Genomic DNA, 16,321 nt, shown 5'->3' with positions numbered 1-16,321 from the left:
ATGGGTCCAAACCAGAGCCACAGATCTCAACAACTCTGAAATGGATGAGGATTTGAAATCTGGATCTGAAGCCTGGACTATCTTTAAGACTTTTTTGATCCAATGGGAGAAACTCCAAAGAGAAAGGTGTGCTAAGCTTGCAAGCCAAAGTAAATAACAAGCATGCTGAAAGTGTAACAGAGGTTCTTTTGTGTTATTGCACTGCACAATGGATTAACAATATTGACATTGCCAGTTCTCGGGAACCCAGAACCTATTTGCTCAGTTCATATCCATGTTCACGGTGTGGCTTACATTTTAAAACCTACTATACAAATGAACTAAGATCAGAAGTCTGAGCAGTATACGCCACTGGAAAATCTTTGCAAAACAACATCCAGTGAAACCTATTCAAGTGAACAAAGGATCATCAAAAATTGGCTGCCTCCATCAATATGTGAGGGTGGATTGGTGTGGGTTGTGCATACACATCATTGCCCCAACAGTAATATACAACCCATTTCAAAGTGGTTTACAAAGGATGTTAAATATAATTATCCCATTAAAGAGGTGGAGTAAAGTGAGGCACAGAGAGGTTAGGTAACTTGCCCAAGATCAGGAAGCAGAGTCCTGAACAGCATCTTGTGCTCTCAACTCAGTGCCCTAGCCACTGGCCAATGCTGTCACTTCCGCTAGAAACAGTGAAGGATGCTCCAAACAATGGAAAAGAAAGAAGTTGTTAGTTAAGAACATAACATGCCCCTGCAAGACAGAGCTCTGCTCTCTGCTGAGGCACCTAAGTTTCCACAGAGAGGAGCTCTTCTTTTATGAACCATAGGAGGCTCATTGGAGCAGAGGTCCTCCATAGCTGGCTTGTGAGCACCAAGTTCCCCTGCTGTGCTTCTCCTACCCCAGCTCGAGCCCATCTCTCCTCATTGCAACCCCTACAAAACACTTTCCTGTTCACCCTGTTTCATCATTTCTCATGACTCACCCACCTCAGCTTTGCATGGTGCTATTGCCCGGTGTGTCAGGGAGCTGAAGAGACATGTGAGGGGTGGGTGGGTAGGGCTATACAGGCCAGAATGGGACTGTGCAGGGCAGTCTGTGGGGGGAAGAGCCCAATGCCAAGGCACTGGTATTTGAAGAGGTCTCCCAGGACAGCTTCCTTGGCTCTTTGATACACCAGGCAGCATTGCTAGGAGAAGAAAGTGTCTCTACACCAACACGACACCAAAAACTCCCTGTGACACTACTGCCTTAGCACACCAGGGAGCCCAGGCAGCAACACGGAGGGAACCCTGCAAGCTCCAGGGTTGCAGAGGCAATAGTCTGACCTCAGACCCTCTGCAAGGCCCCCCCTGGATATAGCTCCTGTACCGCTCCCCTCCTTTTTGTACAAAACCCTCTTCTGCCCAGTCACCAGCCCCTCCAAACATCCATGTTTAACTCCTCACTGATGCCTAAAAGCCGGACTGACTCTCCCCATGTACCACTCCAACCCAGCATGTTATGGTGCTGCTCCCGAGTGCATCGCGAGCTGAAGCCTCCTCTTGCCCGCCACCCAAGCCCCTTTCCATGCCCAGTCTTTGTGCTCTCAGAACACCTGGCTGCTGCCCAGTCTGGCTCCTTAGCCCCCTAGGGGCTCTGTACCGAGCAGAGCTGGGGCATCAGAGTGGGAGGTGTAACAGCATCTGAAAACAGCAGGAGCTGACAGTTGTTAGCGTTTCCTTATGAGAACAGACAACTTGTAATGATTAATGGGACCCATCCACCCCCATAATCCTGCTAGCACTGATCAAGCTAGTGTGCTAAAAATAGTAGCGTAGCCATCATAGCACAGGCACTGGCAAGCGGCAGCACAGGGTAACCACCCTAAGAACAAACCAATGGGGTCTTGGGCAGGAATGTAGTTGGAGGGGGTCATGCTGTTGCTGCTGCCTGCGCTACACTGCTGTTTTTGGCAACTAGCTTGATAAGAGCTAGCATGAGTATGTTTGCTCGGGTTGGGAATCACCCCCTCCCCTCCAGCTCCAAGTGTAGCTGTAGTGTTGGTGCACACTAAAGTGTGTCCACATGGGGAGCTGGTGTGGAGTAGTCAGTACATGTTAGCCACTGCAGTCTTATTCCCAATGTCAATAAGCCCTTAGTCCTGCTTTAATAGCAAAGCCCAAGGCAACCTTAGCTGTGGAACATAGTACTATGACTGGCTAGCTCATTGTATGTATACTGTGTAATCATAAGGCTAGTTGCACTTTAGCCCAGTTTAGAATCTAGGTGAACTAAACTCCAGCATAAAATGCTCTTCACAACATTTTGAGACACGTTTTCATAGGGGTAAGGTTTGGCTGACAGCTTGCCTTTAAAACGTGCAGGTCACGTAGGAGTTGCTGGGAGCTACATCACAATCACTGCAGGGGGCAAGGAGAAAGCAGTATTGTTAATAAAATAACAGTCACACCGTGGAAACAGGAGAGTTGTACAAATGGAAGTTTCTTAACTGCGAGAGCATTGGGCTGGCTCTTTACAGATGGTTTCATTTGATTAGTAGATCGTAGATGCCATTTTTAGTCATCTCGAAAGCACTGACATCTTTCTTCTGCTTCGGCATCAAAACAGGAAAAAATGAATATGGGTAACCAGCCATGGAGTTTTATAAAAAAAATATTTATATACAGCATGTAACTATTGCTGAAAGGCCTGATTCATACACTATTATGCATACTACCTAGGATGGCAGGATTGGCGAGATCCTATGGGGCAAAACATGGCATTGAGAGTAGGAGGATAAATAACAGAGAAATGGGGGAACTTGTATTCTTGGCATGAAATCCTGGCCCTCTTACAGTCTTTGGGGCCAGGATTTCAGCTGTAGAACTCAATCCTGAACGCCATTTTGGACTCTTTGTGAAATGGGAGGTGGCAAGAAAGAACTTAAAATTGACCGTTTTCCCCCAGGTAAGGCTTCCATTTGTTAGGGAATTTCTAGGATGGTGTAAAGTTGAACTAGTTTGCTCCTATACCAGCCCACTTGAGGCTGCTCTAAACTATGCTGGAATAACTGAAATGGTCCATGGAAGGCTCCAGGATCAGGTGGCCACAAAGGGCTCTTTACAGCCCGTCCTCCTCACCTGCACTCAGTGCTTTCTGAGTGCAGCTGAAGATGGAGGTTCCAGTTTAGATTGGTACCTTTCCTGGGCAGGGACTGTTCCATCCTTTGTCTTGTACACAGAGCAGAGCACAGGGTCAATATTTAAATGACAAATAATTCACATGTGCATTTTCTTTCAAATGGCACTCTTTGCTCTATCTTAACATTGACTATTTCTTACCACGGCTGAGAAAAGGCAAAAAAGGGCAATTTGATGAAAACCCATATTCATTTTTTGGAAACATATGTACAGTGAAAACAAAGGATATAAAATTAAAACCAACTGTGGTTGGTTTTGTTTTGTATTGAATACCTAGAAAACAACCAGCAAACAATGTCTTCATTTATAACTTGAAAATAAACAGTGTTAAAAATGGAGTAGCAAATAAAATAACTTGCATTATGGATATAAGGACGCCTTGTTAAGGAAACATAATTGAAGGAACCTCATTGACAACTTTGGTCTTGAATTTACAATGCCTGGATTACCACTAGCATCATTTCAAGTGTAAACACTTTGTGCTTCTAAAATGCAAGATGCACACCTTCTGGATGTCCAAGTCCCTCTCATTGTTCGATGTGTTTTATAAGCTCATTTTAAGACATATTAGATACAACTCTGGGCCGTGTATGAATAATGTATGAATGGTTTCCATTCAAAGCAACAGAAAGCAATACTAGACTGTAAAATGTTGACGTTTTGGGGTGGTGGGTTTTTTTAGGTTGAATGAATCCATTTTATGTTTAATTGTGCTTTTCTGCTTTACCTAAGCACATGATTTAAGCATGCATGAGATAAAGGCATCACAATAGAGTCATTTTTGGAAATACTAGTTTTGTTTGTGTTGGGTAACTGTACATCTAGTGAGCATGGAGTCATGATTAGTTGCAGTCCCATGTACTTTTGGTTTCAAAATTTAATCCCTAATTTAAAATTACTCATAGGTCAGATTTTACTCATGCAGTATACTGCCTTTTTCTCCTTTCTTTTTAGTTTGCTTGCCTTTTGAACTAAGAAACAAACAAATAATATCTTAGGCAAATCTTAATCCCTGATCTCCTTCAAGGATGTAACATGCCTTAGAGAAACGTGTAAATGGAATGAGTACCTGAGATGGCAGAATTCTGATTATTTGTAGTTTAAGAAACAGTCTCACTTATGGTGTATTATAATCTGCCATACTGTAGGCGGTGCAAAGTGATGCTGGCCAGGATTCCTATTGGAGCTTTGTTGACTTGTGGTCATATGTAAGGACAATACACATTATAGTCATGTTTTCCAGATTGTTTTATAAAGTTATTGGCTTTCTGCTTAAATCAAAAGTTGTCAGTAAACACTCACTGCAAGTAGGTTATTGAAGTTTCTGATAAATATTTGTTTACAGTGAAATTGTCTTTGTACATTTGTAGCCCAGTTCATTCCTCATTCCTATTTAGTTTGTGAAAAATACACCAGGGATGCATTTGGCCCATGCAGACTAATTCTGTATTAACTACTACTAAGGATGCTGCTTGCTTCCTATCAATTTCACATGGAATCAGGGATCTCACAGCTGACAGCCTTGGGAAAGATCACTTAAAGAGCAATGGTGACTATGGGCCATATTTTACATCTTTATATGGCAGTCAATGGAAGTTTTGCCTAAGTAGGAGCATAATATTTTGGGCTTGCAGTATATGATCTGCTCACTGGGAGTTGAGTGAGCAGCACGTGCTACAATCAGCTCCTAATCTGTACAGAATGTCATTTAGAAAAGCAGCTTCAAAGGGTACTGCATAGAGTGCGTTCAACTTCTTCAATGACTAAAGGTTATTGTGTAATCAGATCCATGTAGGTGGATTGCTGCCTCTAGGGAGAGCTCCATTAAAGTTGTCAAGATTCTGTGTAGATGCAGAGGTCCATTCATACAGCTTTCATTGCAGAATCAGGGCCTTGGTTTGGTATAAGTGAAACCTCCGTATGGTGTAAAGTGCCACTCAAGGATTCAATAAAATTCCCCCTGCTGAATAGAAGCTGCATTTTAATCTTATTTTTCTTTGAATATAGTGCACTGTGGGATGATACACCGTACTTAAATCAGAAGCCCTAATAGATGGCTCTAAGTTTGTATAATAACTTTGAGTACATTAGCTATTGTACCTTTATCTAAAATAAATAACAGAAACAGGTTTTTGACAAACCTCGTAACTGAGATATCACCTATTGTGTATGGAAGAAAATATTTTTAAACTGAAAAATAAAGTTAAAGTTTAGTTAAAAGATTTACTTGCATGGGAGTGATATCACAAAACTTGCTTTTAATGTGAACACTTCACTTCACAGAATGAAAAATTATTTATAACACTTTACTCGCAGTTTGGTCACTTTTACATTAGCTGTACACATTTGCTGAAGTTCATAGGTATGTATCTTCTTCAGGCCTAGGCTATATCAGACTGATTGCACATTTTCATTTCACACAATGGCTCTCCTATAGTGCACTGAAGTCTCAGTGAGCACTGTCTAGTTACATTCTCCTTTTTATTTATGGCTCAACAAGAAAAAAAAATTCCCCTTCAAATCCAAATACCCTCAAGTGTCTAAAATAAAATCCACATTTTTTAGAGAATGTGTAATTCATTTTATTGACCTGATTTTCATAAGTTAGGTGCACAATTGCATACCTATGTATTACAAACAATTACTGAATTTTGCACAAAAATCAAGGAATTGCACACCTAATTATTTTGAAAATCAAGCACAGTCACCGTCTAACCTATGAATCCACCTTCCCTTTTCAGCACACTTTACTGAATTATGATATATTTTACACATATACATTTTGGCCAGCAAGATAATTTCCATGTTAAACAATTTCATTGCCGTCACACGCAGAATTGCAAAGTACGTTCACAGTTTTAATAGATTGTAATTAGCTTTTCCAGTTGTGCTTTAAAAACTCCAAATATAGTTTTCAATATTAAGTGCAAAGCAAATGTCCTGTGCAGCTACAGTTGGTTGCAGAGTTATAAACTCCAGAATTATGAGCAGAAAGTTTCATCATTCTCCAATTTCATCACTTGACTTTTCAGGTATGGCTTCCAGGCTTCGACGGGGCTTTGAGACTTCTGCATTTTCAGTGCCTGGTTTATTGAGTCCACATGAAAGAGCGGCATAATGGATTTGTTTCAGATTCTCAAATGTCTCATTTTTAGCATATTTTAGAAGATCAGCTTGTCCCTGTAAGAACAAGTACAGTTAGAACATACAATCAATAATAGGATTCTTTTCAGATTTATTGTACAGTTGCCCTGCTCATGAAGATCAAAACCATATTACTATGCGTTAGTAAGAAGCCATGCTGCTTGCTTTCTCTGGAGCCAACTGGATGTATAAACAAAAGAACAGAAACCCTTGCTACCCAACAGCTTTCAGTAACAGAATCTGCTACAGTTTTAACACATGCTGTTTATTAATGCAGACAGATGTGGGGATTCATTTGTACACCTCAAAGAGCAGTTACATGCTTTTCTTTTTTGTTTACCAGGAGGTCTCTTCACTCAACAGTAGCCTGGTGATAAACCTAAATAAGGGCTGGCGTCAGAGAAAGCCCTTGTGAGAGGGGCAGAGAGGACTGAAAACTCAGCTGGGTTACATTGATGATGCTTCCAAGGAATTGTATTTGTCCTGCTGTACTAGGCGGAGTTTAAGGAGAAGCTCAGAGAAAGGGCAGGCCTAGAACAGAAATTGCTATCCCTCCCTCCCTTCCCTTGGTGGAGTCATGCTATCATTAGCTAGGTTCTCCCTACTTGCAGCTGTGCTCAGGTGAACCACCATGAGGCAATGCTGCTACAGACAGCAACTCCTCCATATGCTATTTACATGTAGGAATCCATGGGCTGAACATGCTACAGAGAACAGCCTCTTCCCTGAGTCACTGCACATAGAAGACTTCACAGAACCTGTGTAGAGAGGCTCTTGGGGTAAAGGAGACTACATTTGCACTCTCTGGAGGACTGCCTTTTGGCTTATCCTGTTTTACTTCTGCGAGCAGCTCTGAATAAGCATACCAGATCAGTATAGAACTTGCTAAAGAATGTTACGGTACTGACACTTACAACTGATGGAAAATATTTTCATATGGAATTAGAATGTACCAAATTATTTCTGTTTGAGCCACACAAATGGAAAACATTGCTGTATACAAAAAAAAATTCCTCCTTGAAATTGCAATTGGCAATGCATGTTCCACCTATGGGGAGACAAGTAACAGAAAGTTCAGCCACTGGCTTCAATAACATTCTGATTCTTTCATCTGTTAAAGGAAACCAGGACTTTTTTTTTTTTTTCTTCAAACATGACAACCAAGAAAGTTAATTTAAAACATTCCGGTAGAATAAGTGAGTCATAGCGAGAGTGCATCTGTTTCTAGCACAAGTTGTTATGTGGATTAGTTAGAATGCAGTTTTAGAACTTTAACCAGGCTGTTTATTATAGGTTGTACTGGTGGCTCGGCCTACAATTAAGCTTGCCTGACACTCCCCATTATGAGACTCTGTTGCTTACAACTATGTGAATCTTTAACTGTTTGGGCTGAAATTTTCCATACTGCCTCAGCCTCAAGCTCATTTTTTTTTCTGAAAAATTTCAGCATAAAATATTCAGCCATTTCCAAGAACAAGATTACAGAAAAAAGGGTTTTTTTGTCGTCCATTAAAAAATTCTTGAGACCTTTTCTTTGAATGGCTCTAGTGTTCGATATTTTAAAATAAGGACTTGTAATTCGGCCGGGGGGGGTGGCCTTTCTATCAGGGATGTGCCTTTTGCGATCAAAACATGCTCGTTTGGCCAAGTGATAAGCCTTTGACAAATTGTAGTTTGCACATGCTCAGTAGAGATTTCATCAATTTCAGCAGCTAAATTTCCAGAGTCTGGCCTCAGGGAGCATGCGCCTGCATATGGTTTTGCATGTTCTATCCAGCCTAGGGCTACATGTGTGAAGCCTGACTTTCTCTGTAATGGTTGCTCCCTGTTACTTTGGGGTGGGCCCTAGAACTACGAGTAGGGAGATGGTCTCTCCTGTGCTATTAATGACCATGCTTCTGCCCAGGCCACGTGGGGGAGGAAGCTGTCTGATTCAAATGTAGAGGGAACAAGAGCTGGACCAGGGGCAGAAAAAGGCTGGGGGGGTGGGGAGAATCTGGAACTGGGTGTGATTGGACAAGGAGACTGGCTGGGACTGTTTGGGAGAGAACACTGGGAGATGGTAAGAGAAATTCAGGGGGGCTGGGAGATAGTTGGCTTATGGGGAGAACATTGAAATCAGACAAGGAGCTGGGGAGCGGAGGGACAACTGGGACTGACTGGACAAGAAGACCAGGACTAAAACTTACTGGGGAGAGCTGAGAAAGAGCTGGGCTGCCGGGCGAGAACAGGGACTGACTGGGAGCTGGAGTGGACAGGGTGACTGACATTGGATGACAAGCCTGCAGAAGACGAGTGGGATAGGTGGGATGAGGACCCAAGAGAAGAGAACTGAGAGTGGCTGGGCAAGAAGCCTGGGACTGGGAATGGTGGGGGAGAGGGGAGAAAAGGAGAGACTGGGTCTAGGACTGTGAGCCTGGCTAGGGAGACTAGCAGTGGTTAGGCAAGAAGACTGGGCCTGGGTAAGCGAAGAAGAACAGTACTGGGGCAAGGAACCAGGGATGGAGAAGAGACAGGACTGGGACAAGTTGAAGGGAATGGTGCAGAATAGGTCAAGTCAGGGGAGAGGAAGGGGGAGGAATAGGCAGAAGAATCTGTGCCCACTATAGCACATTCCCATCCAGAGCCTGAAATGGAATTCAAGATTGACAGATAGCAATAGCAGGTTGTCATTCTCTGTATGGATTAGGTGTGGGGTGAATGGCACTCTTTTCCCATTGGGTTTCATACATAGTTGCTGACAGCAAAGGAATAGTGAGACTCAGTACTCCATTAACTCAAGTGGCAGAGGTCAATGCAGTGGCTCTAAAGATTCCAACCCTGCTGATGAACCACGGGGTTGTCAATATGATGCCACAGGATGGAATTTCCCCCCCCACCCCAGTTTGCTTGTTTAAAAACCTAGGGAATTACACACAAACTCTGTTAAAAGTCCACTACTGAGGTTGCAAAGTAAAGCACTTAAATGTTAGGAAATGCCAGAATTAATTTCCCCCCGGAGCACCCTTAATTTCCCCCCGTGCATAGGCAGTGTGACACAGTCTTTAATTACATGATCACATACTGTTTTTCCACAGGACCAATTTTCAAAGGTTCATCATTCTTTCAAACTAATTCACCTCAGAACAATGTAAGGCACCGTTCCTTGGTAAGGGCTATTACAATGCCACATTTCTTTTCTTTGAGCCCTGCCATTTTGGCTTTGGGGATATTCAAAAAAAGGAAGCAAGACTTTTAAAAAAAATTCATAAATTAATCTATTCCAAGGCCAGAGAAGACCATTGTAACCATTTAATCTGACTTCTTGTATAACACAGGACTCCATCAAAACGCCTCCTGTCCCCCCAAAAATGCTTGATGGTTGGCAAGTCAAAATAAGTCAAATAATAGCCTTTCCTGACAAATAAATCTAGCTTCTTTTGGCTTCTTTTCCTTTAGCAGTGCTGTGTTCTGTCTTGCCTTCTTGTTGGCCACCATGATAACCAGGGTGGCTGTAAAATATTCCACATCTCCAGGTGGAAATTGATATTTTCTGTCCACCTTCCTGGATGTGACGGCAATTGTAGCTGGGGTCTGTTATAGTGATTGGGCTGAATTCATTATTGCCTCATTTATAGGCCAGGCTACCATTCCAGAGCAGTAGATTTCAAAATATTCACTAGCTTGTGGGTGGGCTCCTGCACCTCCTCCAATGGTAGCTGGAGTGCCGTTGTCTTTTTCCAGAGCTCTTGGAACTCCTTAAAGCAGCGGTTCTCAAATTGGAGGTTGGGACCCCTTAGGGGGTTATTACATGGGGGGTTGCGAGCTGTCACCCTCCACCCCAAACCCCGCTTCACCCTCAGCATTTATAATAGCGTTAAAACATAAAAAAGTGTTTTTAATTTATAAGGGGGGGTCGCACTCAGAGGCTTGCTGTGTGAAAGGGGTCACCAGTACAAAAGTTTGAGAGCTACTGCCTTAAAGTCATCTAATTGTGGGGCCCTGAGGAGCAACACTGCTTCACCCATAGATGGTGACAAAGCAACTGGTTTTGAGGAATCTAATGGAGGAAGGGCTTGTTTCCTCTTGCTCCTCCTCATGACTACGAGAGACCTGAGTTGGTGGGAGTTCGGGCGCTGCTTGAGTTGCTGAAAAAATGAATGAAGGCCCTTAGGCATGTATGGTCAGTCTGAGTAGTCTTGCTTCCCATGAGATGACCAAGGTGTGAGGAACCAGGTTCCTGGGAGTGATGAGGGCCCCTGGAACTCCTAAGGAGGTAAAGAATGGTGATAATGCTCTCAGTGAGTACACATGATCATACTTGTGATCATCACCCAAGGTAACTGAGGATGCTGAGGAGAATGAATACTCTAGATCAGGGGTGGCCAACCTGAGCCGGAGGAGGAGCCAGAATTTACCATTGTACATTGCCAAAGAGCCACGGTAATACGTCAGCAGCCCCCCATCAGCTTCCCCCCCCCCACCCGCTCTCAGTGCCTCCCGCCCACCAGCAGCCCCGCCGATCAGCAACTCCCCCTCCCTCCCCGCACCTCCCAATCAGCTGTTTTGTGGCGTACAGGAAGCTCTGGAGGGAGAAGCGAGGGCACGGCTGGCTGAGGGGAGGGGGTGGGAAGGGGTGGAGTGGGGGCAGGGCCTGTGGCAGAGCAGTGAGCATCCCCTCGCACATTGGAAAGTTGGCGCCTGTAGCTCCAGCCCCGGAGTCATGCAGCTCTTTGTATAGTCACTATTAACTTCCGAAGAGCCACATGTGGCTCTGGAGCCACAGATTGGCCACCCCTGCTCTAGATCCATCACAGATGCTGTGGATCTGGGTGTTGCTGGCAACTGCGCTGAGGTTCTTGATGCCACATTCAAGAGTCTCAGCACAGTCAGGGTGAGTTAGGTTGAAAGGAGTGAATACTCCAGTTCTTGCGGGATTGGAAGGTCTCAATAAATCTGGCTGGTGCTGGTACATGTAGTCCGGGGTAGCTGATCCAATCAGTGCTGGAGTTCAACCCTTGACCATGCCTTGCCTCATGACAGTGTTGACTTTGCTACCAGTGCTTAGGTAAAGTGTATTTTCCCCCATTGATATTTCATTCATATAGGCCAGGGGCTCTCTGATTTATTTTGCTAGGCCCACCCTCTGAAAATATTTCAGGCTGTGACAACCCACCCCCCACAAAAAAAGTGACAGCAAATTACTGAACATATGCATAGGAGCATACTTGTGGTATTGCCACCCTTACTTCTGAGCTACTGCTGGCATTTTCACTGCCTTCAGACTTGGAGTGGCCAGAAAGCGGCGACTGCTGTACCCACCCCTACCCTTCCAGCAATATTTTTTGTGATCTCGCAACCCCCTTATGAGCCTTGCAATCTCTTTTTGGGTTGGGACCCCCAGTTTGAGAAACACTGATATAGGAAGAACTATTCCTAAAACTTTCCAAACAAACTGTAATCAGGAAGTGGCAAAGCTTCAAAGAAAAGTCTCCCAAAAGGTAAGAGTTTAAAAAAATTCTTAATGACTGAAGATGGGGGGAGTGGTGTGACAGAATGGAAAGAATCATGCAATCTCAGCTACAGCACTTACTGAAGTAGCAGCAAAACACAGTAACACGGACCTTAATAAAATTAAACTAAAAAGCTCCTTTGTACGGATTCAAAGATTTGTCTTCTCAATTTAGAACTCAACAGTTGGCCTAATACAGTAATTCATTTGTTACAGGTTAAATGTCTCAATAACTAGACAAAAGCCCAATCCTATAAGCCCTCTAAGTGAGGAACTACTAGGACATGCAAAACCAATGCTAAACTCCTTACATGTTGTTACAGATGACCCCAATTTCTTAACACACTATTTGATCCTGATTCACAAAACAAAGTACTATTATATATAATTGATTGCCAACTGGAATATATGTATGCATTGAAATTGTGGCCCATTCACCATTCGTCATGGACAGTCACACCCCATGCTCTGCAGATCTATGTTGCAAAACCAAGATGTATGCAAAGCCCATGCATTCCAAAATGAATGCAAACCTAACCGATGGCTCAAACAAGAGTGATGTGCAGATACCATAATCCCAAATGAGTTAAAGGAAAACAGTCAAGGAAACAATGCGATCAGCTACCCCAACAGTAACCTGATCTTTAAAGGCAACTCAATCCTGGAGCCTGAACCAATTCCACAACTAAACCCAGATGCTGTTTGTTGGCTCTATGGCGATGTCAGTTCTACCAGCCTTTCACCTCTGAAGAGTTGCCTTCAAATCTGGGTTAGGTCAAACGTGAAATGAAATTAATTCTCTGAATCTAGTCTCCATTGGAAAACTGTCCACATAACCAAGATATAAATTTTATTAGTGAATATTTGAAAAATAAACAATACAGAAAATTTGAGGCATCAGTTATTGGTCATTGGGGGTAACATACAGAGTATAGGGGGGGATGTTAGTGTTTTGGGGTTGGGCAGCACACATAATATATACAGACTGCAATGTCCCCAATGCGGGGGGGGAGGTAACTGGTGGGCGGGATCAGGATACAGCCGACAAGCGGTGAGGGTCTATCACCCATACAGAAAATAGAGACAGTCATGGGTATAAGTAAGTGGGCTGGGTAATGGGGATGGGGTGACCCTCACGTGGTGGGATTCAGTTAGGTTCGGTGGGTTCAGGGCTCAGGGGATAAAGTCCAGCAGGGGGGGTTTATAGGTCTCTTCCCCCTTGTGGGTGCACGAGGTCTCCCCGGCTCACTCTTGGTATTGGCGGTGGCCGGTGATGTGCTCTGTGTAGTTGTCCCGGGACCAAATCTGACATGGTTGAGAACCAGTCTGGGGATGGGAACAGTAAGGGGTTTGCATGTCACAAGGCAAATTGCAAGGAAGCTGCCATTCTGGATTGTAACCACTGCTGTCCACTAAAGAAAGGAATAACAGAATAAAGCACAATAGTCTATTTCATGTACAGAATACTTCTGCTAATCCAAAACCCTGTTATCTGCACCTCCACACTATCAGAATTCCTCATCATGAGATAGATGAGATATTATGGAGATATCCTATCTCCTAGAACTGGAAGGGACCTTGAAAGGTCATCGAGTCCAGCCCCCTGCCTTCACTAGCAGGACCAAGTACTGATTTTTGCCCTAGATCCCTAAGTAGCCCCCTCAAGGATTGAACTCACAACCCTGAGTTTAGCAGGCCAATGCTCAAACCACTGAGCTATCCCATCCCCCCATACATATCTGCCTCTACAGCATGTATCTCATGCTGGCGAACAAGGAAGGGATTTGGATAATGCGGAGGTTCGGTTAAAAGAGCAACCTCCCGACCCCAGCCAGGACAGCGAGGAGGAGGAGGAGCACCTGGCAGTGGGGAGGCCACCCTGATGCTGAATGGCTCCTGTGACAGTGCAGGGAGCCTTCTTCAGTCCCCACTGTCACAGGGAGTAAGTGCGTGGGGCTGTGACAGAAGAGCTGCAGAGGGCTCCCTGCACTTCTGTAGGGCTGTGGACACTCAATCGCTGTAGACACTGGCCGGGGGGTCCCTTCTTTGCATTGTCAGGACTGCAGCCTCACCCTCACACCTTGTGTCTGCAGGCATTGGCTGTCACCAGCTCGGCAGCAGCACATGGAACTCTCTGCAGCTCTGTTGTGACAGGAGTGAGTGAGAAGGGACAGCAGAGATCTCCAAGCAGGACTGTGAGGAGGACAATGACGACCCCCCCCGGCTGTTGGTGAAGCCACCCCCTGCTGAAGGCCTCCTGCTCTCTTCATCATCAGAACTCCCAATTATCCAAATAAAATGCATGTTACTGGCATAACTGGGAGTATATTGTACAGTAGATATTCATGTTGCTCATAAGTGGTGGTTGCTCTTACAAGGTGTTGCTGCAAATGAGCATCTACTGTATTAACATTTGTTCATAATTCACAAAATGAATTCAGTAGAGTATTGCTTTGTGGCCCATCATGTAGTAATTGCTTTAAAGGACATCAAACTTCAACACTGATATTCATTTATAAACTGTTAAAAAAAAAGAGGACATGAGTTAATATGCAGTGTCAATTAAATTTCCTTGATGAATGTAAAAGTTCTCATTTGCCTGAATTCTACCCTAGAAGAGCAACTTCATCAGCATAGAAAAGCTCATGCTTCGCTTTGATATTTTCAGGTATGAGCTGTAATGTCAGATCTGAATAGAAACTGAAAGGTAATTAAAAAAGGAAAGGGTTTTGGGTTTATCATCTCCTCTACATCTGTGAAATGAGATGTTGGCTTTGATCCAATGTGACACAATAACAAGTAGAATGTCTCAACAGTTTTACATTTTCTTTACTCTGTATCTTGTACTGAAGCTTGATTTTTTTTGTCACAGATTCTACTGTACTGTGTAACTGTCACTATTATTACTGTATATTTTACTTTTAAAATGATTTGTTGGCCAGAAATTAAAAAGGAAATAAGAATGTGAAGAAATGGGAGGGCAGACACCACAATGTGGTGGTCACAGAACAGCACTGAGCCACCAGATTGGCTGACTCAACGGGGTGCTCCAATGTAGTCTGTCTAAAGGGCAGCAGTATTTGAATAAGAAAAGGATTGGCACTGGCATCTCGATAAAATGCAGTTCATCTTGACTTGTGTGTGTATATATATTGGTTACACTGTGCATCTTTTCTCTAGTGCAGGTATTTCTGATGATTCTTGTACATGTCTGTGCAGGTTCTTACACGTCCTCCTTTCCAACGGGACGGTAAATTTTAGGCCACTTAGGGGGCATCTCCAAATAATCACCATTGTCGATTTTAGTTTGGGATGATTATGAGGTGGAGGGCCAGGAATTGATGGTAAACTCCACAGTTGTTGGCCATCTGAGAGAAAAAGCATCAAACCATCAGTCACCTGTGCAAATGTGACTTCGTATGAGGACATCCCCTTGCTCTGAATCAGAAATGGTTCGTGTAGGTGCCACAAGGTAGGCCTTGGAGCTGGTGCCACTACATATTCTGTCTTTGACGTGGCAAAGACACATACCTGGTCTTCCCCAGCTGATCAAAGAGTTCAGAAGGAGTGGCCATCATGAGCAATTCTTGTGTTTAGGTAAGTTTTGTTTAAAACGTTGCAGTCTTGTAGCCATTTTGAATAAACAAGGAGTTCAAGCTGGCATTTGGGTGGGCTCTCAACAATTGACAAAGGGTAATTTTGTAAGTATATTTATAAATAGTATTTAGGTACAGTACCTGCCTTATTACTTCATTGATAACAACCGCTTTGCACTGTATGGTCTCACATTTATTAAGTGAAATTTGTACCCATTTTGCTCAAATTGGCAATACTGAAGAGAAGCACTCTTCACCACACACACACACACACACACACACACACACACACACACACACACACACACACGGATTGTCTGCCCCACAAAAAACCTGCAAGTTTGAACACAGTATGTCAATACTTGGGAGCTAACCCACATTCAGTACCAGTTAAGCTACTCCTAGTGCTACTGCTCATTGTCAAGATTTTTTTTTTTGTAGTGTAGACAAGCTGCATGTGAAGAACATCTGAGATATATTTGACAAACAGAATCTCTAAGTCTATGGGTGAAATCATTCTATGGTTTAGAAAACTGTTGACATTCTGTGACAATAATGGGTTGTGAACCCACGTGCTGGTGACTGAAACCAGTTTCCATCCTACTTGTACTTTAACAGTAGCTTAACATCAGAAGAACTTTTGTGTTTAATATTTAAAAAGGATATTTAATATTTACATAGCAAAGTTCTTCTGGTCATTAAATTTTCATGTTTAATCCCTTTAAGGCTTTCCTGAACTTTGGCTGGGGACTATTTATGAAGCCAGCTGGGACAACCTTTAAATACATCCAGCCTTTCCATTTTGTGCCTCAGTAAAGCCAAAGAACAGTAGCCCAGGCCATGCAAGCAGTCTGCAGGAGGTGAGGGCTGTGGAAGCAAGGTTCTGAGCTTGTAGCTGGAGGCATGTAGGTAACTTTGTA

At 43.5% G+C, this 16,321-nt stretch overlaps 1 protein-coding gene across 6 annotated transcripts in view; it reads right to left on the bottom strand.

The window, feature by feature from the left end:
• Positions 1 to 5,408: 5,408 nt before the first annotated feature.
• PLCL2 (phospholipase C like 2) overlaps positions 5,409 to 16,321 on the bottom strand; it is a 201,879-nt gene continuing 190,966 nt past the window's right edge. For 5 of the 6 annotated variants that reach the window (XM_034760744.1, XM_034760745.1, XM_034760743.1 and 2 more), the window contains one exon: positions 5,409 to 6,350. In XM_034760744.1, the coding sequence (XP_034616635.1) occupies positions 6,171 to 6,350 (180 nt within the window). In that variant the 3' untranslated portion in view covers positions 5,409 to 6,170. The remainder of the gene's footprint in view (positions 6,351 to 16,321) is intronic. The other variant, XR_004644470.1, reaches the window with a different exon arrangement.

This window comes from Trachemys scripta, chromosome 2, assembly GCF_013100865.1.
Source record: "Trachemys scripta elegans isolate TJP31775 chromosome 2, CAS_Tse_1.0, whole genome shotgun sequence".
NCBI classification, from domain to species: Eukaryota; Metazoa; Chordata; order Testudines; family Emydidae; genus Trachemys; species Trachemys scripta.
This window is presented reverse-complemented; position numbering and strand designations above follow the sequence as displayed.